Source organism: Alternaria hordeiaustralica (genome assembly GCF_023758085.1).
Source record: "Alternaria hordeiaustralica strain BMP 2776 chromosome Unknown scaffold_6, whole genome shotgun sequence".
In the NCBI taxonomy this organism is placed as follows: Eukaryota; Fungi; Ascomycota; class Dothideomycetes; order Pleosporales; family Pleosporaceae; genus Alternaria; species Alternaria hordeiaustralica.
In genome coordinates, this window is record NW_026056778.1 from 1 (window position 1) to 24,432 (window position 24,432).

The window sequence follows — 24,432 nt, forward strand, 5'->3', positions numbered from 1 at the left end:
CTACTTAGCTAGTACTTTAATATAGTGTATAAGCTACTAAAAAATACTAATCTTTTTTACTTTAACTATTATAGCTTATATACTACTAAGAACTTAAACTCTAGTATATAAGTAATATACTTTATTATTATTTTTATAGTAGCTATATAACTAATAAGAGAGGTAGCTACTACTACTAAGCTACTTTTTATTAATAAGTAGTTCTATAAGCTACGCTAAATAAGAGTATATCTTTATCTAGACTAGCTACTATAGTAGTACTAGTAAGTTTTTCTTAAGAATACTACTATAGAGTATAAAGTATAGACATAGTAGCTTCTAGATATAGTTAATACTATATAGATATAGTAATAGATAGGAAAAACGCGCAAGAATAGTAGGCAGTAGTTATAGGTAGTAGTTAGTATTAGGTTAGTTACGTTAGAGAAAAGTAGAAGTTTTTTAAGTCTTAGTAGCTATTGCGTTGTAATGTTAACTAAGTCTAATATAAGATTACATAATAATAGTAATAACGTAAGCTATTAGAAACACAGTTAATCCCCGTCCTCCGGGGATCATCGAGATGTATCGGAGGTTTTCCACAGTAGATTTCATTGCTTACTGGGATCTGTAGCGTTACGTCTGTTACCGGCGTGGTGAATTCGTAGGTGGAGGGAAGATACACATGTAACGGACGGACCGATGGAGAGTTTCGCAGCCAGTGATTTTGCAATTTGATGATTGGCAAAACCTTCTTGACACACTCATCCATCTCATCATGGATCTTGATGCAGGAGCTGTACAGATCTCTGGCGCAGCATGGATGTCCTCCGGAAATGCTTGAAGCCAAGAGCCGCCCGTATACTCCCAAGCGCAATTCAGCTGGGAGAGTGAAGAAGCCTTGGTACTTCGTGGTTGTCATCTGGTAATTATCGAAGTATGAGTGCGATGAGCGGCCGTAAACCGTATATAACGGCTTGTGTATAGACTTTCGTGTGTAGAGCGCCGTGTATGAACTGTCTCTTATCAAGCGTCGTGCGTCGTGCGTAGAGCCTTGTTTTGGCGATGGAAGGTGATGCGGCGGTAGGTAGCAATAATTCGTTCTGATCGTGAAGCAAAGGCTAAGAGGGGAATATGCTAGGTCTCGTCTTATACCAATTCTGTTGACTCATAAGCCAAAATTCGGTTGCGGAAAATGATTTTCGTTACCATGATTCTGCGGCAGGCTACCAAATCACATGTCACCACCTCAGCAGTACCATGGGCTGCAGGCGCCAGTCGCCACATATCATGCGCAACAACAAAATCACATCCAAAGACCATTAAAACACACCTTGAACAGTAATCCTTATACATTTCAAAAAAAGATGCCATCTATATCTAAACACGCCTCTCAGGCGATTCAGAAAGATCTATCAACAAGCTGACGATGAGTGTGAAAAACCACTGATGCCGTAAATAGTCTGCCAAGAGCGCCAAAATATATGTCCAGCAAATGCTTGTAATCCCTAAGATAACAACAAGTGTACCCAGCAGACATCTTCAGGTCTGGTAACGAAACGAAACGAAGAGGGAGAAAGAGGAAACAGGTATCAGTCGAGAAGGTCAAAAGGAAAAAAGGTACAAACAAAGCATGACTTATGCTCCGCCCATGCTTTTGGTAGAGAAGGCAAAAGTGGCAAATAGGATGGCGCTCAATCCCTTTCTGCTATACACACAGATAAATACTGGTGTTCAGATAATATTCGTGTCAACACGGCGCTGCGGTGGTCGTTGGTCATATGAGACCTGGTATTGCGTTCCGTTCCATTCCGTTCATCTCGTTCAAGGCTTTTCCTTGTACTTGGCCATCCTCTTTACGGGATGGAGCAGCATACCCGGTATGCACATTCTCTTCTGCTCCAGCTCGCCATCGGAGCCTGGTCCACCGTCGATCTTTTCTGACTCTCCCCAGTTTTGTTGGACAATGGGCCAGTTGAGCCATCGTCGGTATAGGTTACGTGGGAAGCGTGATGCGTAGTACCAACTCCAACCTTGGAAGTTGAACTCGCGGTCGTGGTTGTAGGGTGAGTCGGCTTCTTCGGTCCAGGCGCCTTGACGGCTTTCCAATGCTTCACCTGTCTCTTCATCGACGGTCGATGCGGTATCAAAGATGGCTTCCGTATATGCGGCGGGCCAGTGACGGTCGTTGAAGATCGGGTGAGGAGCGTATACGGCTTTCAAACCGTGTTGGAGTGCAACTGTCGAGGGCCACATCTCGGCCTGCATACTGCGTCCAACCAAGTTCTCCTCATGCATAGCTTGCAGCATCTTCTTGCTGAAACGTACGACTGTGTTGATGAAAGTCCGGCGATCAATCTGTTCAAAGATAGGGTGAGTGAACCAATCGGCCTGGCCATCCTCTGGCGTGAAGATTGGTCGGATGTGAGGCAGGTAGTTCCAGATCTTATCCTTGTAAGACCAAGTCGTGTTCCTGGGATCCCACATCGGAAGAAGAGTGATGAAGTCCGCTGGCTCACCAACACCCCACTCGAAGTTGTCTTCCTCCATAGTCGTGGGTGGTGTAGGGCCTAGTGGCTTCTGGGGAGGGATGGCAAGTCTCCATGGCCGTGGTCCCCATACGGGTGGTGGAATGAGCGAGTTTGCAGATGCGTTCAAGACGTCCTTGTGTGTGTTCTCGACGTATGATTGGTAGTCTCCATGTACGCTCGGAAGATAGTATCGCTTGTTGCGCTCCCACAACAGCTTCCTCGGTTGTTTGTCCGCGAACTCGCTGATCTTCTCGAAGAAGTGATAGTGGTGTCCAGTGTATCTAGCGTCTGTTTCCCAATTCCAGACGTAATCAAATTCGGGGTGCGTAAGACTGAACCATTGTAGACACATGAATTGCTGCCAATAGACCTGCCAGTCCATAACCTTGGGATACCATTTCGGGAAGATGGATTCTGACCATAGGATAGCAATGTCGCGCAGTTCCTCAGGTACGTTTTCTTTTAGGATGCGATCGTATTCATACTGGCTGTCGAAGATGGGTGCATCTCTGTCCTTGACGTGGACGTAGAGGTAAACTTGGTATTCACCGCCGGACTGGAGGGAGAGCTCGGAGACCATGGCGCGAATGGCGGTGATGTCGTTCTCTTCGTAGTTGTATCCGGTCCAGGCACGGATGAGAATGGCTGTACGGTGGTGGTACTTCTTCTCGCTGTCATCGCGGTTCTCCAAGTTGCTTCGGCTCGTGTCTGTGGGGATCGCAAACGCCGACGACGCCGCCGCGGGCTCAGGTAGGACAGTGCTGGGAATCTTCACGATTGGCGACCTGGCCTTGGGCCGGTAGCGCCCCTTGTTCCGCTCAAGACAATCGTCTTGCAGCGCACCCCAGTTCACCTGAGGCCACTCGGGGACAGTAGCGGGCGCCTTCCAGTTCTTGACCTCCTCTGGGAACTCATCATCACCATATCCGTACGGACCGTATCGTGAGTATCGGTCGAAGCAGACATCGTCGTCGAGTCCGATGACATCATAGCCACCAGCGTATACCGGGGGAAAGTCCTCTGGTATGCCGCGGTAGACCTGAACCTCGTCGTCGGTGCTCTCGTTGAGGGGTTTGCCGCGCGGACCCAGACAAGCCACGTATTCACCGTGCCACTTCTGCTTCCACTTTGGGGTGTTGTACTTGGGGAACGGCTTGTATGCGATCGGATCAGAGGCAATCGTATCGTTTAGCTTATCATGGCTAGACTCGTAGATGCGATAGTCCCTGCTTAAGATTAGAACCACCACTGTGGCGCGCAACGTGTGTACACTTACAAATCGAATTGTTCCCACCGGTTCGGGTCGTACTTCTTGTCGACGTAGTCGCCAAACGGCGGCCAGTGACCACTCCAGCTCGGTCGCGGCCAGTCCAGCATCTTCGCCATGTACTGCTTCCAGTTGGATGGTGTTGGGTAGGGAGGGATGAAAGAGCCTGTCCTCGACGGTGCCGTCACCCAAGGCGGGTAAGGCTTGGTGGGCTTCGACGCGTCGACCTCAGGTTCGCGCGAGGTCTCCATTGGCGGCAGCATAACCTCTGCCGGCTCTGCTGGCGATTGCGCATCTACGGGGCTGGGCATGGCGCCAGGAATGGGCACGGCATTATGCCACGCATCCTCGAGATGCGCCTGCGCCTCGCCTGGACTTTCATTCAGGAGCTCCTGTGTCGGCGGTCTGTTCCCCGAGTTGAAGAGCGGCATGCGCTCGTACACCTTCTCGTTCGCCCATGGACTCTGCTGTAGGACGGCGAAGATGAAAACCAATGCTATAAAGGAAACTATCGCAAATCTGCGGGGTGATCGGACAAACATGATGTCGATGTTGTTCGTATTCGTATCGTTTAGTGGTGCACACTAACCTTATGCCGGTATGGTACCTAGTGTACTGGGGTAGTCGTAGGATTTACCGATAATGTAAAAGCTGCATCGCTTGAGGTTGCGGAGGTGTAGCGCGAAAGAAGGACTAGCGACTGATGGCGAAGAGGTGTGGTGAGGTGGTGCAGGTGGTAAGGACCGTGGGTGTTAAAGATGGCGGCGAAGCTCTGGTGAAGGCGCTGCCGAGCGATGCTAGCTTGGATGCAAAGGAAAGGAAGGCGGGGCCGACTACAGTGAAGAGGGCAAGAAGGATGGTCAATCCGTCTATCTGTGTCGGTCGTTCCTGCCGCACGTGAACTCGGGAAAGGGCCGGTGGAGTGCTAGAAAGAGCGAACGGGATCGATCGAGGAATGCAAGCCTCAAGAGAAAAAACCGCAGACGATGATTAGACGGAAATGACGATACCAAGAGCGCGGGACAAGACTACTCGACAGGGTACGAAATTGCACGAGCAGAAGAAGCGTCGAACACTCTCAAACGGCAGTACGCGGCCAGAGCCTCGTCGATCTGGGAATCCCCATCGGTTTTGCACCAAGACGCCTTAACCCCCAACTCCCGCGCCGCCTCCCGCCCCGTGCTGCAAGGTACTCCAGGGGGAGGGCTGACGCGTTGCACACTGTTGATCGCCTAACGACGAGCAGAGGTTGCGTCTGAGTGGTGCCATGTCGTCCTGGAAGTCGGTGCTTGCGCGTTTCGCAAAATCTTCCGAGCGGCAGAGCCGTCGCACCATGGCCGCTGCTCATCTATCCGCAGGAAGGATTCACTAGGACTCAACTAGCAGCCACGACTGATATGCCAACCAGCCTGCCCAGCACGCCACCCCCCCCCCCCCACTGCTGATGCTATCTGGGGGCGCACGCAAATAACATTCAGCACTCGACGGGCGACATTCTAAGCCCGCTCGGCGGTATAATTAGAGATAAGAGAAGGAGCGAAGGCGTCTATTACCCAAGCGAAATGCAGCGACTCTGTGGTCGTCATCTTATTCAGCCGATCCAACGGACATGGCGATACAGTCCCACAGTGAACCCTGCAGGAGCGACCTGAATCGAAAGATAATGTTGGAGACTGGAGAAACGTTCTTCGGCCCTTCTGTCCAGACAAATTAACGATGTGCAAACACAATGCTAAACGTCCCGCCAATCGTGAGGCTACTGCTAAACTCACGACTGCGGTGCGACGCGCCGCGCACACGTCAAGCTTCATGCAGTGCAATGCACCATGCCAGATAACAACGGGTACCACATTTGGCAGGTTGTGCAATTATGTGCACCCTGCAGCATCGATATTGTCATGAATGCTATCCAGCTACCGTTCCCAAATATATCCTGCATTTTGCCATAACGCCTTTGCAGATGATATTGCCATGATCAGCACACGCTTTCTACGTTTGCATCCTCCATTGCCCGCACCCGCAATATAAACGGCAGTCCGGACTCGAGTGCATCCACGTACAGTGCGTCCTCACTTCCACTTCTGTACCACTACACCACCACGTTTGAACTCTGGAATGTCACCCAGCACTTGGGCCTTGTCCGTCAACTCGTTGCTGGGGAACGTGGTCATGAGCGCCCACTCGCGATCCTGACTGGCCAGGCTAGCCCTGCCGACAAAGTCGTAAACGTCGCCAATAGTGTGTGTAGTGTTGAACCGCGAGGTCAGCCGTGTACCGTCACCAAGGCGTAGCTGGAGCGTGAGGGTAGGAGCCGATGAGTCGACGTCGACGGTAGGTTGCGCAGAGGCCGCTGGAGTCGAGGCTGCCGTGCTACTTGAAGCTGCCGGTGCCATGGGAGCAGCCGCTGAGCTTGCACCAGGGGTGGGGCTGCCCAGACGGTTTCCGCTACCCGAGAAGGGAACGTACTTCTTCTTTGGCTTCTTGTAGTCCTCGTCCTTGTGCGCGTGCACTTCGACATCCACCTCCTGGCCGTGTTCTACATTGAGAATATGCAATGGAGCGTGGCCCGTGTTGATCATCTCCAGTGTACGTGCGTTGGCCGGGTCATCGTACCGGAACAGGTCGCCGTCGTCGACTGAGAAGCCATCGCGCCAGAGGTGAAGCTCGCGATGGGCGCGCGGGGGCGGTGCGGGGATGTTGGCCGTGGGGTCTGGAATGGTTCGGGAGGGAGCATCATCGCCTCCCAGGGTAGTACCTGCGCCACGGAAATGAGAGGAACTGGCGGGCTGCTCCTCGTCACCACCTGGTCGGGGAGCGTTCCTGCGCTTGTTAGCTGGAGTGGCCCAAACGCTGCTTGGTCGGCTTACTGTCGTGCGCGCTTCAGGATGTTGTTGATCTGATCGCGCGGATTTGACTGGTTTGGGTTCTGAACGGCAAGACCTGACTTCTCACCACCGGCGAAGAAGTCCTGGTTCTCATCATCAGGGTTCTCGTCGTCATCGTCGTCATCATGGGCGTGTCCGTGTCCGCCACCTGATGACTGGAGGTCCCTAAGCGTCCGCGCACCTGCTACGCCCCTCTGGGCAGGCTGTCCACGAGCAGCAGCAGGCTGCGACGATGATCGAGATGCTTCGGGCGCAGGTGATGGTACATATGCGCCCCCGAGAGTGCGCCCTCCACCAGCGCCTTGGGGCACACTGGGAGTGTCTGTGTTTGACTCGTCACCAGCCATGTCAACGTCTGGTTCGGAAGCGTCGTCTTGTTGTTCGGCCGATTCGTCGAAGAAGAGAGATGCAGCGAGGGTGAGATCTCCGTTGGAGGCGTTCAAGTAGCGTTCTGCCTGTTCTTTGTGTGAGTGAACAGCTCCAATAGCTTCGATGAGCTTCCATCAACGTACTGTTGCGGGATCGAGGCCAGTCAGACTAGCAAGCTGAGCAATGAGAGCGTCTTGGTCGGGGGCAGCTTCAGACATAACAGCGTAGTAATGCTGCTGTTGAAGATGAGGGTAGTGGCGTGGTTGGTGGCTTGGACGCGTTGGTTGACTGCGGTGGGGTCTATGTAAACTCAGGGCGGGCTTTTAGGTACCTACCGCAGGCGGTAGCTGGTGACGTCGCTTGCTCGCCGTTGACATTCACCGCGAAACGCAAACAAAGTCGATGCAAGTCACCTTTTTCAACAACAACTAAATAACATGGTAATAAGACTTCAGGATTTCTCTATGGCTCCGAAGATATGCCTGCCAATAAGCCGTTTAGACACAAAGACGTGCAGCACCTTCCGACGTGCATCAAAGTTCCGAGATAGTGCCAAGGCCGGAATTAATGTGAGCCTCATCAACACCTCGAGCAGCAACCTCGGGATTGTCGCGCACTACCACCCACGCGCGTCAGCGGAGTCTATCGTGCGCAATACGCATCCCACCAAATCAATCGAGCAGTTTTGGTCGTACAGATCACCCTCCATTCGATCAAGCCAGCTACGCACCATCTTCCGCATCACCTCCGCGTGGGGCTCTAGCACCATCCAGCATTCACCACCCTCCCACCACCCACCCATAGCCTACCACCCCCAAACCCTCACCCACAATGGCCGACGCCACCAACCTCACCGAATCCGGCATAACCATCCCCTCCGACAGCGAAAACTACGACGCAAACAACGAGCTCACCTCCTCCTCCCCCGAATCCGCATCCTCAAGTTCCACACCCCTGATCCTCTACAAGCCACCCACAATATGGGGACTGCTCCGCGGCGCAGCGATAAACCTCTTTCTGCCGTTTGTCAACGGGCTCATGCTGGGTTTTGGCGAGTTGGTTGCGAATGAGGCGGCGTATCGGTTGGGGTGGAGTGGTACTAAGGTATGTCAATGTCAATGGAAGAGGATTGATAGAGGAAAGTGGTTATGTTTTGTAATTGAGAAGGATGCTGATCAATATGTGATACCAGATATTCCCAACTCATCGTTCTGGAGCCGATTCCAGGCGCGTGGGACCAGGCGTGGAGATGCGAGCGGATCCTGTGGAGCGGAGGAGGAGGAATGGACAGGAGTTGGATATGTACACGTCGCTGGAGTAGATGGGTAGTGCAAGGGGAGGTGGAGATCTTGGAGACGTATCTGTATATATGAGTGCAACCAATGGCATTGCGTTCAGAGGCACCACCTTTCGTCTTGGGGTTGATTGAATGAAAGTCGAGTTGTCTTCGTTTCAAGCATGGTTACGAATGAGAGTTGGAATGGCAGACGAGCTTTCGATGCATTCCCAAACTGCAAACATCCATCTGTCCAAGATTTGATCAGGAGCATATGCGTCTCTTAGTATTTATACAAAATCTCTCGCTATGCGTATCAAACAACTCCCAGCCCTTTTGGAGATGCACGTACTACTAACACAAGGTCCAACACGCGTATATCATACATGGCCATCTACATCTCCGACACGGCTCTATTGCCTATTTTGGAACCTGCGTCTCCTCTCAATCTCGTAATCATCAGCCCTCTTCTTCCTCCTGGCCTCTTCGGGTGACATCTTCTTGTCTCCAAAGCCCATAGACCTCATAAAGCGATCCATGCCGTTGCCCGTCCGCCTCCAGATGTAGGCAAGGCGGTAGTTTCTGCGGTAGTAGTCCAGCTTCTCGCTGATTGGCTTGCCTTTGGCACCTTCCTCGAAATCGATGTCCCGATCAGGATATTCCGTGTCGATCGTCTTGGGTACCTCCGTCTTGAGATGCGCAGGTAGGGCAACTCCGGATCTGATGTTGATGCCGGACAACTGGCGACGGTTCATCGGGGCTGCTTTGCGGGTGGGTGGCTGGTAACGAGCCCTGCCATCGGCTCCCTTGACTTGACTCAACTTCGCCTCTCCCTTGACGACTTTGCTGTAAAGCTCGTTGCTCTCTTTGCTGGGTAGCGGTCGAATACCAATGAATCTTCTGAAACCATTCTGGCGAAGCAACCAACCAGTTAAACCGCCCATAATACCGGACATCAGGAAGTAGAGTTGGAGAGCAGAGGCCTGGAAGGCGGTGGCAACACCGAGGAAGACGGATAAACCAGTGAAAATCTTTTGACGTGTAACTGCCTGGGCGGTATCGGGCTGCACACCAGTTTCACCTCCGGTCTATTCAGTGTGTCAGTATCGTGAGAGCATCGTTCAAGAGTATAGACTTGCCTTGAAAACAGTATACATGATGGCTGAAGTCGCAGCCGGTAGGATAAAGTAAGGGTCGCGGCTGCTCAGATCGGTGAACCACAGAAAGCCGTCATGCGCCATGCCGGGCACGGGCAGGTCAGCCATAGCCCTTAAGAATCTGAAGGCGGAAAATCCAATCCAGGCTTGCGCGATCATGAAACCTCCAGTGGCAAGCATACCTCCTACGTAGGGCTTCATGATTGCGGCCTGCTGCATTTTGTATAGATCGGCCTGTTGCTTGTCACCTCGAGCAAGGGCAGCCTCCATCTTCTCTTGTATAGGCTTGGTAACGGGTGCCAATGAAGACATGACTGCCATCTTGTCTGAGCTCGCTGCCTGGAGCACAAAGGTCGTGCAACGGACAACGACACCGGCAGCAATGATGGAGCCAGCCCAGCCCATGCCTGACTGTAGGTAAATGGTTTCGATGCACTTCTCGAACAGAGTCGTCATACCCCAGCCGTAGTCGAGACCCAATTCCTGCAATTGTCCAGAATGATCGATGAGACGAGTAGGATCAATCTCGGCTGTGGGGAGAGTGTCCTTGACTGGCTCAGCATCGAAGAGAGTGTCGAGTGTCTTGGGTTCCGTCAATGTTGACGCGCCGTCTACTACCGCCTCGGCAGGCGCGACTGCTCCATCCACGACGGCGGGCTTGTCGATAGCTGCAGGAGCGAGCTCGGGAGTAGACGTGGTGACGACAGGCTCTGCGTGTTGTCGCGCAAACTCGGAGACGGGACGGTGCGAGAATTCGGCGATGGGGACGCGGTCGGCCGGTGTGAGAGAGCTGGCGTCGACGGGACCGCTAGACGTTCCCCAGCTCCAAGGAGCATACCATGAAGCGTTTCGAACAGACGTCGCACTCGTCATGACATTATGAGTTCGGTTCGCGCCAGACTTCCACAGCGCTGACTGGAGCGGGCTCGTTCGACATGATGGGCTGGTGAGGTTCGCAGTTCGGGGAAGGGACGAAAACTACCACAATTAGCAATTACAACATGTCGGCTCTGATTTGCTGTTGTGCAGAAGGATAGTCATGGAGAAGGTACTGGGCGACTTGGACACGAGAACGCGGGTGTGTGAATTGAACGAAGCGGGCAGTGGAAATCGCGGATGCGCACCTTCCTTGTAGCATTGGTCTGTAGAACTGTCGACTGTCGTGAGGCCGAAGGCGCAAACTGGGCCGGCCGCAGCCCTCTACTTGGAAGCATTGCGATGTGTCGTCCGCCGTCCTTGATGACCAGCATCGGCTTAGAAAAGTCGAGTGCACGGACACCCCCGGTAGCGCATTCCAAGCAAACCTCCGAGATCCCCGCATCATCATGCCCACAACCCACGGACAGCCATCATCACATCACACATCAGCAAATTGTCAATGGTCAGATTGTTGCATTATGAGTTCATTATGAACATGGATTTAGCACCCGAGCCTCTCTACGCCTGTTCTGGGTATGTCGGCCAGTAGCCCTGTCTGCTCCTTAACACCCTTCTGATGCAATAAGCAGTCCATCATCGGATATGATGAAGTAAAAGACAATGCTAAAAACAACAGTCGTAGAACCCCGACTCAAACAATGATGAACCGTATTGTACAACAATCCTTGCCGTACGCCCCTAGGATGCTATTGAGAAATTATGCACCATAATTCTGGCGTCCGTGGCGTATAGCCGTCAGACTTCTAGTCCATGTAGTTGTTGCCTTCGGTGACAGCCAGTGCCTCTTCTGCCTGACCGCCACCCATCTCCATCGCTTCGCCAAACATCTCATGTCCACTATTTGAGCTCTTGAAGGGGTCTTGCATGGGACTAGTTGGAGCTGCGGGCCCTGAACTCTCAAAAAGACCTGGGTCTAGAGGCGCAATCGATGAAGAGCCGCTGAAATTCAGTGGAGCACTCGTAGCAAATGTGGGCGAGTTGTTGAATGTAGACGTCGTGGTAGTGTTGAAGTACTCGCTGCTTTCACCCTCAGGTTGACCTTGACGAGGCTCACCGGGTGGAGTATGCGACTGTTCAGCGGCGCCCGACGGGTTGCTCGGTGGCTTCTCTCCATCCTTGCGCTTGAACTGATGGGTTTTGGTTTTGAGGTGCTGTGGGAGGTCGTCTGGATTGGTAATGCCCAACTGACTCATGAGCTTTTGCTGCTTCGTCGGTCGCGGCTTACGTGTAGACAGGGACACTTGTAGAATAGGCGGCGGTGTCGGGGCTACTGGTGCCCATTTGTGCAACTCCTGGCGGAAGAAGTTGATCTCGTTCGAGAGAAGAATTTCGGCACCCTCAAGCTTCCGAAGGTAGAATCGTTGGGTAGTGAGTTCATCAGGGCTTGACATCAACGGGTTGATGTATCGCGCGACGTACTCCCGGAACCTGGTACCGTGCTCGATCAGCGAGTCCAGTGTTTCCTCTTCCTCAGGTTGGAATGGCAAACCGGGGACTTCGTCCTGCCAAAGCTGGAGATCCTCAAGTTTTGGGCGGGTCGCATCGCGAGGAATCTTGACACGATAATCGCAGATGGGACATGTGTACTTGTCGTCCTCTTTGACTTTACCGCGAGCGATCTTCAGGCACTTGCCGTGATACCTATCATTGTTAGTGCATAGATTCTTGATGTAGAACAAGTCATCTTACCATTCGTGACACAATTCACACTCGATCATCATACCAGCTTCAGGTTTCCGACAGATACAGAAAACGTCTCGACTGGACAAGGGGCCGTCCTCCTCTTCTCCGTCGGCCGGGCTCTGTTCACGGGACGCGGGCTCTACGGGCATTCGAGGCTGGTCTCCCAAGTCGAAGCAGGATCGATTACGCTCATCGACTTGTTTCATGTGCGCGTGTAGGATATGCAAGGGCGCGTTGGCTTTGCCAAAGAGCTTCTTTCCTCGCCTCATCCAATCTTCATGTCGCTTCTGCTCCTTCTCAAGGTCGTTCGTGCCATTGGGCTTTCCATTCAGCGCATTCAAAGACTCCATGGCGTTGCGGACCTCCATGTACTTTGGCCGTTGTGAGAAGTCCTGATTCTTGCTTCGCTCGTACAGAGACATGATCAGCTCTTGTGCATCTCGTTGTTTCTTCAATATGGCGTCCATCGCGGCTCGGGTCTCTGGTGTTACCGGCAGATTGGTCGCTTGCTTGGAGAAGGCGTCGAGTTGCTGATAATGCACGTTCTCCACTTCCATGAGCTCCTTCGCCTTCTTCTCCCAGAACTCACCTTGATCTTTCTTCTCTTGCAAGAAGCGAAGGTCAGGATGATGCTCTGGCATGCCGACTTCAACGCCGTTCTTGATGAGTTCACCAACTTCTTGAAGCGTCGGCGCAGGCTTTACCTTGAAGTCCTGTGCCTCTTGGAGCCACTTCAACTGCTGAACCACCTTCTCAAGAGATTCGAGCTCAGGTAGATCGACGTTGAAGCCCTTGCCTTCTTCTAAAAGCTCATCGAGCCGTGCAATGCTTTGCTCGGAAGTGCGCTCGCGTAAAGCGGTGCGTGCTCTGGTCTGGAATTCGACAATGCTTTCAGCGCGTTCTCGGAGCGTAGTTATTTCCGGGCTATCGAACCCTAGATCTTTTGCCTGATTGAGAAGCTTTTGTATGTTCTCCACATTGCGATATTCGCGATCTTTCTCGTCTGCCTCAGCAACAGCCGACTTGCTTGGCCGTCCTCTTCCAGGACGCTCTGCTTTGCGACGGGCTTGTTGCTTCCGAGTGGTGTAAGAGGTAGCTTCATCAGCAACTTCCTGGCATTTCTCGACGAAATCTTTCAGATCCTGGAGACCGCTCAAGTCCCAGTCGATCTTCTCGCCTTCGTGCAGGAGCGCACGTAGGGACTTCAATTGAGGTCGAGGCCCCTCGGAAAGCAAAGCCTCCATCTTTGCCTCCCAAACTTCGGGTGTGCTTGCTTTGTCGACAATCTTTTGTACCAGCGCATCAAGATCGTCCTCCTGCATGCGGTATACGAGCTTGTGTTGGAGCTTGGCTCCGGAGTAACGCTCAGCTTCCGGGGAGTCTTGACAACATTCAAACCATCCAGCGTGCTGTAGACACAAAACCTTCTTGGTCTTCTTGCAGTAGAAGCGAGACAGATAGCCATATGATTTGCAGAAGGCACAAATCAATTCATCCTCATGCATGTCGGCATCATCGATGATAAAGTCGAGTTCGCAGGAGCCCTCGGCATTGCCAGTACCGTCAACTTTGCAAGTATGCGCTCTCGCAGCTTTGTGTTTGTCCAGGAATTCATCGCGTATCCGTGACTCTCTGGCAAGCATTCGCTCCATCGCAGGGGCAAGCCACTTGGCAGTCTTGATGGTTGTGTCCTTGCGTGATGCTGCTGCCAGCAGTAGCTCGTCGTGAGAGAAGCATGGTTGACGGCGGTAATCCTGAAGGCGTTGAACTCCGTGCTCTCCAAATGGCTCCCAGTCACTTGGCGCGAAGTTTACAGCTTCGTTCAAATTGAAGCCATGATTGAACCCGGCATGATAGGCTTCTGGGAAGGTTATTACAAACTCTCCAGCACGTTGGTCGATCGCATAGACTCTAACACCAGCCTTCAAGAGTTGCTCGGGAGTCAACAGCGTCACGAGCTGGAACAAGAGATCTGGCTGGCTCTCAAACAGTTCTGGTACAGCTTCACGCATGGCTTGCTCGAACTTTTCGGTGTCCTCGGCTGGTACGCCGTACCATGTCTTGGTAGCGCCAAAGTGTTGATAATTTGCTGAATACGTGTAGTGGTCCTCCGCATGCCAGCAAAAGGTCGAGAATACCATGCCCACGTATAACCAGGGTACGGTCATACCTGAGATGTCGGACTTGATATGGCGGAAAAGCGAATCTGGTGCATAGGGCAGTACAGTCAAGTTCCATGGATCGGTCGAGTAGGGGTCGCGTGGGTTCTTCTCTATAGTTGGGAAGCCACTTCCGTGTGTCGTGGAATGTATGTCTGCTCCATACTCTACTTCGACTGTCTCCGTAACGTTCGCAACAGAATGCCAGAACTCACGTTCTACATCATCTTCAGTGACTGGTTTGGGCAAATTGGTGACCGGATCAAAGGCCGTCTTGCCGACGAAGTGATTCTGCTTGAATAGCTGGGCTCGTTCCTGGAACTGCTTGAGCGAGTAAATGCCCCCTTCTTCAAATCCAAACTCGCCTGTGCCCACGAGACATCTAGGGCAGTGCCAGTCGTATGCAGGGATAGCCTTGATGGGCGGGTCCAAGCAAGAACCATGGTAACCAGCGTCGCAGCTGTCGCAAAGTAGGATATTCTGAGGGTCGTTGTCGGTACCGCAGGTCTCGCATCGGTCACCAGGTCTGTCATCGGCCGATCGTACGCGTGGGAAAGTTCGACTGGGGGTCGATTGGCGAGGCTGAGTCATGTGTGAACCCGCAACGGTAGGAGGAGCATCCTTTTTGAGTCGCTTGCTACGTCGCCCGTTTGCCTCATCCACATCGTCGTTTGCACTACTCTCCGGATCCTGAGAGAAGGTTCGCTTCAGTTGGTTGAAATGCTGTCCGTTGGCTAGCGGGGTCAGGCCGGCTCCGGGCGGTCTGAAGTCCGGGGTGTTGTCAGCTGAGAGCATGGGACTGCCAGCATTGCGCAAAGGTGTTGACGTGCGCGATTCCAGCACATCTCGATGTAAAGCGCTCGGTGGGTTGGCCGCAGTAAAAGCACTAGGTGTAGAGGGTTGCGTAGACGGCTTTTGTGCTGAGTTCGCATTGACCGCTGTGAAGCCTCCCGAGTTCACCGGCGTGAAGCCCCCCTGCATGGCAGGTCGTGAGAGCTCTGGTGGTGGAGTTGGCACAGAGTCACCCTGCAGTGTCGCGTTCAGCGCTGCTGAGGCTCGCATAGCCGGTGACTCGGCAGCGTTGGCGACAGGCGTGCCCTGCAGCGATTTCTTTATCGGCGAATGGGCTGGTGACGGCGTGAAGGGCCCGCCATGCTCGTACTCCAGCATCTGCTGCACACCAGGTTTGACAAGTCGCAGATACTCCTCGTATGGGTGTAGCCATTTCTGATACGAGTTTTTGAGCGATGTCGACAGTGAAGACATTATCTTGCCGCTGTAGCCAAGGTCGCGTCCGATTTCAGCCCATTTCTTCTGCTTGCAAACACGTTCGAATCCACCTCTCTTCTCAACGGCCTTCTTGAGCTTGTAGAGATCCAAGGGGCGTTTGTCCACGCTCGGAAATCGAGTGAGACTATGGCCATGTTGCTTGTGGAATTTGGCGAGCTGATCGAGATAGTTCAAATTGGCACGCGTGCCACCTTCAACCGAGTTGAGTTCCTGTCGCCGCGTGCGGAAGTGGAAGCGCTCAGTATCGATAGCGAATGGTGGCTTCCAGCTGTCTGGTGGGACAATCTTGACGATGCCGTACTTTTGCCCTTCTTCGCGAATGCTTTGGATGTATGCCACCGGGTCTTTGAACTGCTCGGCTGTTGGTCGATATGTCGGAGATTCGCGCAGGCCAAACAGACGGTTCTGTTTGGGTGGCAGGTGGTTTGGCGCTCCATGTCCTCTGCGCTCCACGGTAGCGAGATCCAGCGGCGCTGCCTTGCGCGCGCTCAGAGGAATCGTGCTGGCCGCACTCGGCTGCGCACCATTCGTTGCAGGCACCGCAGCACCACCCATTCTAGATTTTGATGCGCCAGCTGTTGCGTCGGGTGTTCCACTGTCCGTGGCAACTCGAAAGGTAGTCATAGTGGCGCCCGTTGGGGGCCCGCCGGGGGGCATGAAATCGACCATAGTCTTCTTGCTCATGCATCAAGCGCTGTCGCTGCGTGCAGCCCTAATTGCAGCCTCGTAACGAGATACGAGATGGTATGGAAGGTATAGCGATTGTCGTCGGGCGTGATTCGGTCGGTGGTGGGCGCTATCGAAGAGATATAGGCGTAGGCATGGGGCCTCTACAGCGGCAGGCGACCGCTTTCGGCCGCTTGGACTGTGCAATTCACTCGTAACAGAGGCAAATGCCAGTGCGACTAGAGGCTTGTCTGTTAGCGACCGTCGTGGTTGTGGCAGCACGTGCACAGCGAGGTTGGCGAGGCGAGGTGGAGGAGATATGGAGAGGATGGATGGGTCCGCTGAAGGGTGCGAGATTCCCGCTAACGGCGGATGCATATCACGCCCGCCCAACCTGGTACCGAACCCAGAACATCGAAGCTTGGTGCAGCAGGGCACGGCTAATAATATGCACGACGCTTCAGTTCTGTGCGTCACATCGATGGGTATATACAGAGCATTTCATGTCAATACATGCATCGCATTGATGCGGTATCGAGATGCCACCTTGGACTGCAGTCGTATGGTGAAGTATGAGAGCTACGTCGTGCCGATCTGGCGACTGCACGCAAGGCTGCCGACCTCACCTCCTCGGCCTTTCTTTTGCGCCGCATTCTACCATGATGACGACCAGCGAACTACATTGGCTCCCAGAACAAGCACATATTGATCTGACTCAGATGCTCTCCATTGCGACTTACTTCTTCTTACTTTCCACTGTGAACACATGCACGGCCATCTTCGCCACTTGTTTGCATCACCATACCGGATCTCGAAACAACAAGCGTAACAGTAGCAGCATTGCGCATTCCTATCATATACTGTCGCGGTCTTTCTATCTCTGAGTTAAATTCACCTCGACGCCTGAACTGCTGCAGGTGAGGTCGGTAGCAAGGTTGTCTCGTCGGGAAGCACCCCAGCCCACCAATCACGACACACTCCATCTGCACCATCCCGTCAGCCCTAACTGGCGGCTGCACGCTTTGGGATGCGATCAACAATAACATCACGACTTCATCTTTGTCATGAACTCAATCATGGCCGACTCTGTCAAAATCGAAAGCCGGCCCATCCCAGCCTTCTACTGCTGTTACCTGCTCCGCTCCAAAAACCGAAAAGCCTTCTACATCGGCAGCACCCCCAATCCGGCGCGTCGTCTAGGCCAGCACAATGGCTCAAGCAAGGGCGGCGCGAAGCGTACATCAATGCAGGGGAAGCGGCCGTGGGAGATGACGTGCATCGTTACTGGCTTCCCCTCCAGAGCCGCCGCGTTGCAGTTCGAATGGGCGTGGCAAAACACGCACGCCACCCGACACATAGAGCGAGAGGTGCGCGACGCGAGGCTGGAGGAGCTTCAAAAAGGCAGAAAGAACCCATCACCAGTCAAAAGACCGCGACCACCAATGTCGCTGGAAGCGCGACTGAAGAATCTACACCATCTGTTAGGTGTCGGGAGTTTCAGCCGATGGCCGCTGAACATCCGTTTCTTCGCCCAGGACGTATTCGCGCAATGGGAGAAGCATATCTCTAAAATGAAGACGAAGCTACGAACGGACGTTACCATCAGAGTGACGCCAGCTGAGCTGCCCAAGCTTGCACCAGATGTGCAGAGCGAGATGCGCACGCACTTCATTCCAGAAATAATACGTGCGATCCCCGTTGCATACGAGGACTGCAAGGTACATGTCGAGAAGTCGAAGAACATTCTAGGAGATGGCCAACAGCGAACCTGTGGTGTTTGCAGATTAGGCATGAGGGCTGAGGAATCGCTTGTGCTAGTCTGCCCGGTAGAAACGTGTCGCGCAGTATCGCATATGGCTTGCATGTCACAAAAGTTCCTCGCAGAAGAAAAGAATGTCGATGCGATTATTCCAGTTCAAGGGACATGTCCGAGCTGCCAAACTTCGCTAAGATGGTCAGACCTTATGAAAGAGCTCAGTCTACGCATGTATGGCGAAGAAGAGCTGAAAGTAATGTTCAAAACAAAGCGGAAGAAGAAGTCGGATGGAACAGTCGGAGAGGATGCGGACGAGTTTCCAGACATTGACGAACTCGAGGTTGACATGGACGAAGATCTCGATGAGACATGGACAGAGAATGTGAATGACGACGAGGACAAGTGAACCTGCTTCAATCTCAGACGAGAACATCTACCACCCTTCCACCGTTCCTAGCGGCAGCTGGCCCTTTGCAACCCGCTCAATACACCTATCAACCTCCTGCCTAATCCTCGCCGCCACATCCGTCATACTCTCACCCGCATCGATGCGCACAAAGTCCTCGCCCTCCTTCTTCTGCATCATCGTCTCGAACAGCTCGCGCACTCGATCCTGCATATCCTTCCTCTCATACTTCTCAGTACCATAGCCACCTCGTTTCGCAGCGTCGTCAGCGGAGATGTCGAGGAAGAGACACAAATCAGGACGTGGAAGCCCGACTTCAGGTTTCCGGCACCATTCGAGGCTCATGCTGGGGTTTTGCTTGGCGGCAGAGTATACGCAACCGCTGTAGTAGTAGCGGTCTACGATGATTGTTGTTCCGGCTGCGAGGTCGGCTTGGATAGACGGCCTGAGTCATACATTAAGACATTGAGGTTGATATGTAGACAGACGTGATCGGCTTACACTGCTTCCCATCGGTTCGCAGAGAACAAGAGATGTATGACATGGTCGTCTTGATCGCTCTGGCCACTCAGGTAGCTGTTGATCATCTGACCAATCGGTGTCGTCCTATCTATACCCTTTGTCAGTCTCCAACTTAGTTTGATTCAACGTGCATCCACGCGCCAGCGAATCGCTCTTCATCTGCGTGCACGTACCAGGGAATCGCATATGCCGCACCTTGATCCCATCGTTTTGCAGATCTTCAACCAGCATTTGACATTGTGTTGATTTGCCTGCGCGATCCAGGCCCTCGAACACTATGAGTTTGCCTCGCGCCATGTTGTGGGGTTTGTGATACAAGAGGTCGTTGCTTCCCTGCAGCGATTGAAGCGCGACTGAAGCGAGGCGTTGGTGGGGCCATCGCCATCGCCACTCCGGCGCTATCTATGGATGGGCCGACCTTGACCACCTTACCTTCGCGCTTCCACCATCCATGTCTTTCGACAACACCTTGCTAAAATGCCAGGACATTGATTCGTTACAAAGGCACTGGCCGGTTTTCGAGCTGCATCTGCAGACGCGTGTCAGCGAACGAGCATGCGCAGCCACTGGTCAAAATTGGCCAGCCACTCGACACCTGTAGGTACTGAGATGATAGAAAAGTATGCCGTGTCACTTTACCTCAAAACGAGAGCCGTATACCACAGGCGGAATGACACGTGGGCCAGCTCATGCATATGGGTGTATTGGTAAGAGGAGGCCTCAGCTGAGGGGAAATGCACAAGGCTGAAGGTAAAATCCCTTTTGTGCCCGTTCATCTTCCCCTCTTCCTCAGAAGCAGTTCAGAATACATACTCATCTATCTCAAAACACCAATACTACGATAATCAATAATGACCATGACAGAATTGGACGACGTCATCGCGAGACTCTCAAGGCTTGGTGTAATCACCTCAACCGATGAGGCACCTGGTTCTGTCCTGAGTAAGGCGCCTGAAAGCAAATTCGCGGATGATACGTCTCTCGATAAGCCCAGCAATGATGATCGCGCATGTGATATCACCAGTCTCACATCCTCCAAGGTTGCTCAGCTTTCGCGAATCGATTCTCACGAGGAAACGGCGGAAGATATCAATTCTCTCAAGTCACAACTTGCACAGGTACAAGAAGAGTTGCGGCAAATCAAGAACAAACGACTGCAAGGTCTTAAGAAAGAAGGTGTACTCGCAAACAAACTCAAACAATGCGAGGACGAATTAAAGCAGACCCAGCTGGCAAACACATACCTCGAGCGGCGGGATAGCGAGTGGGCGATGGAGTTAGACGGAAGATTCTCTACGGCCCCTGACAATATACACATCGAGAAGTTTCCTGGGAAAGGCAACGATCTATCAATGAAGGTCGTCTTATCTAGGACGTTTACGTTTACGGAAAGATACAAGTCCGCATATGAGATGGTTCGGGACAATGCCGCTATTGGCTGCTTGAGAATGAATGGGCGCTTGTACATCGCTAAATCTGGAAAGACGCGAGAAGACTTTGGCGACTTCATTAATAGTGATCATTGGACGTCTAGAGCTGTAGTCCTTGGCGACATGGTCAACTTTCACATTACAACAAGATGGGCGACTCATGTAGAGCCACAGTTGATGGTCTTCTATATTACACGCACTCTTTCGGAGTCAGGACACATTCTAGAAGACTTCGTCAATACGCCAATAGTTCCTGCCAAGGGGAGTCGCACAGAACTCAAGAATATCATCATCGGCGTTAGCGAGCCGATATGCGACAGCTGCAAAAAGCTTACAGCTGCAGTCAATGGGTTTGCGGAAAATCATGGATACCGTTTTACGCTGGATAACAGAAGGAAGATTACTACCAACGGGAATAAACAGGGTTCTTCGGATCCACAGCCTGTTCGTTTTGCGGACCGATGAATGCGCTCAGGCTACGATGCTGCACGTGTCATGGATCGAGACTTATTTGGGCGATCTACTACGGACCACCTCAAGCGGTTGTCGTCGAGAGTTGTCTTGGACGTGCAGGTCTCTCGTATCGATTCTTCTTCTTCCCCGTGCATAATCTCATAGCAGACTCAAGTAATTATAGATTCAATGACAAAAGTGCTGGTAATCTGCTAGGGCACCAACTGCAAAGAGGTCACGAGCGACCATTTGTACACGACTCATCCGCGCGGTTAAGTGAGCTCAGATCGACACGAAGTGTGCTTTCTGGGCTAGACACTACAACAGCGAATGCAATCATGACAATACTCAAGCTAAACCCATCCACGATAGCAAATGAGTTCTAGGTGGTAGTAAACACGTACTTTGGCTCTGCGAGATCCAGATTGTTCGGGAATGACAATGGCACACACCACACTTCACCTGAATCATAGCCACTCTGAGCGCAAACTATCAGCAAACAAACGCACTTGTCGCCATATAATCAAGCCTGTTCTTGGTCTTCGTAATGTGTATCATCATCTTCACAGCGATGTCTACAGCAGTTATCGCAACCTGCCCTACTCCGCTCGAGGAACTGAAGAGACCTTGGTCCGCGACTACATTAACAGAAGCTCAAGAACAGCGTCGATCAGACGTAGCCAGTGCGAAGATACTGTGGTCCCAAGTCTTGGTGGAGTTTCGGCAAAAGCAAGGAATGACTGTCAAGAATTACAATCTCAGAAGGAAGAGGCAGCCGTTCTTCCAGTTCTTAGATCTACCCGGTGAGCTTCGCAACATGATATACGACATCTGCCTGGACAACGAGAAGACGACAAGAAACCCTGATATGACAAAGAGGACGCGGGCTTATCGAGGATCAATGGGAAGCAAGAGTTTCTTAGACCACAACATACGGCAAAAGCGCGTAAAAGACATCCGCGCGCGAAAGCCGACCAGAGAACATAGGAAGCGAGATGCCGCTCGAAAAGTTGCGCTCGAAAAGATTGTAGAGAGAAAGCTTAAGCACGCAATTCGTTCGAGGGACGGACTCACAGTTGGCGCCCATGAAGCTTTCTACCTGTACAAACTGGAGCACAACATGTATACCTTGCCATCAAAGAGGGTGACAGATGGCCAAAACAACCACGACCAAGGCATATTCAGGTCGGGCAACAGGACAACGAAGAAAGGTGTCCTGGAGATCGATGTCAGAGGCAACCTAGTCGACGACCTTCCGATGCTTTCCTATGTCGATCGTGCGATCTTCTCCGAAACCCTGTTCCTCTACTACTCCACAGTGAGAGAAGGCTTGTGGATCAAATGGACAGTCCGGAATCTGGACTTCTTCCCGTTCCTGCGATTCTACCAGGCATTCACCAGGGGTGACAACGCGGTCGAAATTCCACCTTCGAGACTGCACATTGAGTTCGACAAGGAGAAAGAGGAGACTGATGACGGCCTACATGCGAAGAAGTTTGTCCATGTAAAGAGACTGGTTGAGCTGCACTGGCTCGACGGCTTTCCACTCTGGGGCTGCTTAACCGGGTTATCTGATCGTCAAGATTGCAAGGGACCGTTCGGAGACTACATGTACTCTGTCCGTCAGGTCGTGGCGTTGTACCGTATCGACCACGAAGCTTGGAAGTCGCTCTCCGTTGAATACCTTCGCCGTTGTGAAGAAATGGGTGATGACGACGCTTTGGAAAGTGACTTCGCAACACTCTCCGACCCCGAGCTTGTTGAAGCAGTCATCGATATGCTATGCGGAGCGATTGAGTACAACCTCGGGTACACAGGCAGCTATGCACGCATTGGTCGCGATCAGACTGAGTGGGATCAAGATATCTTCGAAACTTTCAGGTATAAGGGATCGCATGTCAGGACGGCTTATGAGAAGGAGCATGCGATTGTCCGTGTTGTCAGCCTGTATCGGAAGAAGGTCGACAGGACACTGCGGGATCAGCTGGGGGAGGTCTACGAGGATTGGGAGAGTGTTCCAGATGACGCATTCATTCCTGAAGGGGTGGTGTTGTGATAGTACAGATAGATCGTAATGTCTCTGCTTATGGCACATTGTTGGCGCCTTCATGTTTGAGATCGTCGCGCAAAAACCGATGCCTGCTCAGCTTCATCGAGCAAACGGGACACGGAATGTCGGTGTTAACAAAGACCGGTTCCTCACATGTCTAGAACTGTAGTGCTGACATCGCGATACATCCGAAAAGTCCCCTTTGGTGCGTGATGAATCTCTCCGAGTTTGTGCCTGGCGAATCAGCGTCGGTGCTCCGGAGATCGGCCGAGCAACACGTGACTGAGATATTGTCAGCACACCGTCGACCTACAACTTTGGTGGATCCAGGGCGTAAATTTTGACAACCCAAATTGCGGATGCTTAAATTCCGATCCGACATAAATCGCGACGTTTACAAAGCGCAATGGAGTTCACAACCCACAGCCTCCACTATCTGAGCTGCAAGTCGCCGAATCAGAGTCAGCGGAGCTTGCTACTCATACTACCCAGGTCCTTGCCGGATACGTCGATCACCGAGTGACCGAAGATATTCGGAATATAAGAACAGTTGAAGAGCTCCGATTCCTTCACACGAGCCTTCATTACACCTTCCATCACAAAATGTCATCACCGAAGCTTATCGTCCACCACCTCCAAATCGGCCAAGGGGAGCGCATCCCATGGCTCCTCGAGGAGCTGAACATTCCTTACGAGTTGAAGCTGTACAAACGCTCGCCCCTTCTGTCACCACCTGAACTTCAGGCGGTCTACCCTATGGGTGCTTCACCCGTCCTTGAAGACCTTACCGATCCGTCCAACCCCGTTAAGATTGCCGAATCTGGCGCCATCACCGATTACATCATCCACAAGTATGGTAACGGACGGTTGGCCCTAAAGCCGCAAGACAAGAACTTCGCAGACTACCTCTACTGGCTTCATTTCGCAAATGGCTCGTTGCAGTCTGGACTGTTCAGAAGGGGCATGTCGCGCGGCATGGTTGGCGAAGACGACCCTCGTTACAAGGGCCAAGTCGCACGTTGTGATAAGATGCTGAGCCATATCGAAAACCGTCTTCAAAACAACAAATGGCTTGCAGGCGAGGAGTTCACCGCTGCCGAGACCATGACGGGGTGGTGCTTCACAACGATGCGCAAGTTTGAGCCAATGGACTTGACCGACTACCCGGGCATTTTGGCATGGCTGGGTCGCATTGGTGAGCGCGAAGCTTACAGACGCGCGATGGGTAAAGCCGATCCCGATCTAGACATTGAGCAGGGGATCAGCGCAAAGGGTCCACCGATGATGGAGGCCTTCGTGAAGGCTATGGCGATGAAGCCGGGGTCCCTATGATGGTTGGGGAGCTGCGCGGCTGATCACCATAGGGGTCGACCAAAGCTGTAAATAATGATACAAGAAAAAAAAAATAGCTCCGCTCAAGAAAGAAAACCTCTTCTCATCGATTGTCTGGTCCAATGCATCTTCTGTTGATGATGGTGATGCTTGACATGTCGCAGCGTGCCTGCGTGAAGAAGATAGCCCGGGATGGTCGGCCGCGTCCTTCCGGGTCCACTTTGACGCGAGTAGTCAGGTACAACAACACGCCATGCCTCCGACCTCATCATGGCCACCTGA

At 52.5% G+C, this 24,432-nt stretch overlaps 10 protein-coding genes across 10 annotated transcripts; 5 read left to right on the forward strand and 5 right to left on the reverse strand.

The window, feature by feature from the left end:
* Window positions 1-1,803: 1,803 nt before the first annotated feature.
* Window positions 1,804-4,319, reverse strand: J4E84_003873 (uncharacterized protein; the record flags this gene model as incomplete). Its single annotated transcript, XM_049386482.1, has 2 exons — window positions 1,804-3,736; window positions 3,787-4,319. 2 exons carry the CDS (start codon window positions 4,317-4,319, stop codon window positions 1,804-1,806), a joined length of 2,466 nt encoding a protein of 821 aa, XP_049245252.1.
* A 1,527-nt stretch (window positions 4,320-5,846) lies between these two features.
* Window positions 5,847-7,249, reverse strand: UBX1 (UBX domain-containing protein 1; the record flags this gene model as incomplete). Its single annotated transcript, XM_049386483.1, has 3 exons — window positions 5,847-6,597; window positions 6,645-7,117; window positions 7,175-7,249. The coding sequence occupies 3 exons, from the start codon at window positions 7,247-7,249 to the stop codon at window positions 5,847-5,849; spliced, it is 1,299 nt and encodes a 432-aa protein (XP_049245253.1).
* A 613-nt stretch (window positions 7,250-7,862) lies between these two features.
* J4E84_003875 (uncharacterized protein) lies at window positions 7,863-8,352 on the forward strand (the record flags this gene model as incomplete). Its single annotated transcript, XM_049386484.1, has 2 exons — window positions 7,863-8,135; window positions 8,224-8,352. The coding sequence occupies 2 exons, from the start codon at window positions 7,863-7,865 to the stop codon at window positions 8,350-8,352; spliced, it is 402 nt and encodes a 133-aa protein (XP_049245254.1).
* A 368-nt stretch (window positions 8,353-8,720) lies between these two features.
* On the reverse strand, window positions 8,721-10,337 carry J4E84_003876 (uncharacterized protein; the record flags this gene model as incomplete). Its single annotated transcript, XM_049386485.1, has 2 exons — window positions 8,721-9,388; window positions 9,443-10,337. The coding sequence occupies 2 exons, from the start codon at window positions 10,335-10,337 to the stop codon at window positions 8,721-8,723; spliced, it is 1,563 nt and encodes a 520-aa protein (XP_049245255.1).
* An 809-nt stretch (window positions 10,338-11,146) lies between these two features.
* On the reverse strand, window positions 11,147-16,159 carry J4E84_003877 (uncharacterized protein; the record flags this gene model as incomplete). The annotated part of the gene is made up of 2 exons (XM_049386486.1): window positions 11,147-12,044; window positions 12,093-16,159. The coding sequence occupies 2 exons, from the start codon at window positions 16,157-16,159 to the stop codon at window positions 11,147-11,149; spliced, it is 4,965 nt and encodes a 1,654-aa protein (XP_049245256.1).
* A 1,106-nt stretch (window positions 16,160-17,265) lies between these two features.
* On the forward strand, window positions 17,266-18,363 carry SLX1 (Slx4p interacting protein; the record flags this gene model as incomplete). The annotated part of the gene is made up of 1 exon (XM_049386487.1): window positions 17,266-18,363. One exon carries the CDS (start codon window positions 17,266-17,268, stop codon window positions 18,361-18,363), a length of 1,098 nt encoding a protein of 365 aa, XP_049245257.1.
* A 27-nt stretch (window positions 18,364-18,390) lies between these two features.
* J4E84_003879 (uncharacterized protein) lies at window positions 18,391-19,182 on the reverse strand (the record flags this gene model as incomplete). The annotated part of the gene is made up of 3 exons (XM_049386488.1): window positions 18,391-18,808; window positions 18,865-18,973; window positions 19,059-19,182. The coding sequence occupies 3 exons, from the start codon at window positions 19,180-19,182 to the stop codon at window positions 18,391-18,393; spliced, it is 651 nt and encodes a 216-aa protein (XP_049245258.1).
* Window positions 19,183-19,736: 554 nt separating this feature from the next.
* On the forward strand, window positions 19,737-20,780 carry J4E84_003880 (uncharacterized protein; the record flags this gene model as incomplete). Its single annotated transcript, XM_049386489.1, has 1 exon — window positions 19,737-20,780. The coding sequence occupies one exon, from the start codon at window positions 19,737-19,739 to the stop codon at window positions 20,778-20,780; it is 1,044 nt and encodes a 347-aa protein (XP_049245259.1).
* A 535-nt stretch (window positions 20,781-21,315) lies between these two features.
* Window positions 21,316-22,824, forward strand: J4E84_003881 (uncharacterized protein; the record flags this gene model as incomplete). The annotated part of the gene is given in 2 exon segments (XM_049386490.1): window positions 21,316-21,319; window positions 21,338-22,824. 2 exon segments carry the CDS (start codon window positions 21,316-21,318, stop codon window positions 22,822-22,824), a joined length of 1,491 nt encoding a protein of 496 aa, XP_049245260.1.
* Window positions 22,825-22,940: 116 nt separating this feature from the next.
* J4E84_003882 (uncharacterized protein) lies at window positions 22,941-24,150 on the forward strand (the record flags this gene model as incomplete). Its single annotated transcript, XM_049386491.1, has 2 exons — window positions 22,941-22,946; window positions 23,245-24,150. The coding sequence occupies 2 exons, from the start codon at window positions 22,941-22,943 to the stop codon at window positions 24,148-24,150; spliced, it is 912 nt and encodes a 303-aa protein (XP_049245261.1).
* Between the last annotated feature and the right edge of the window lie 282 nt (window positions 24,151-24,432).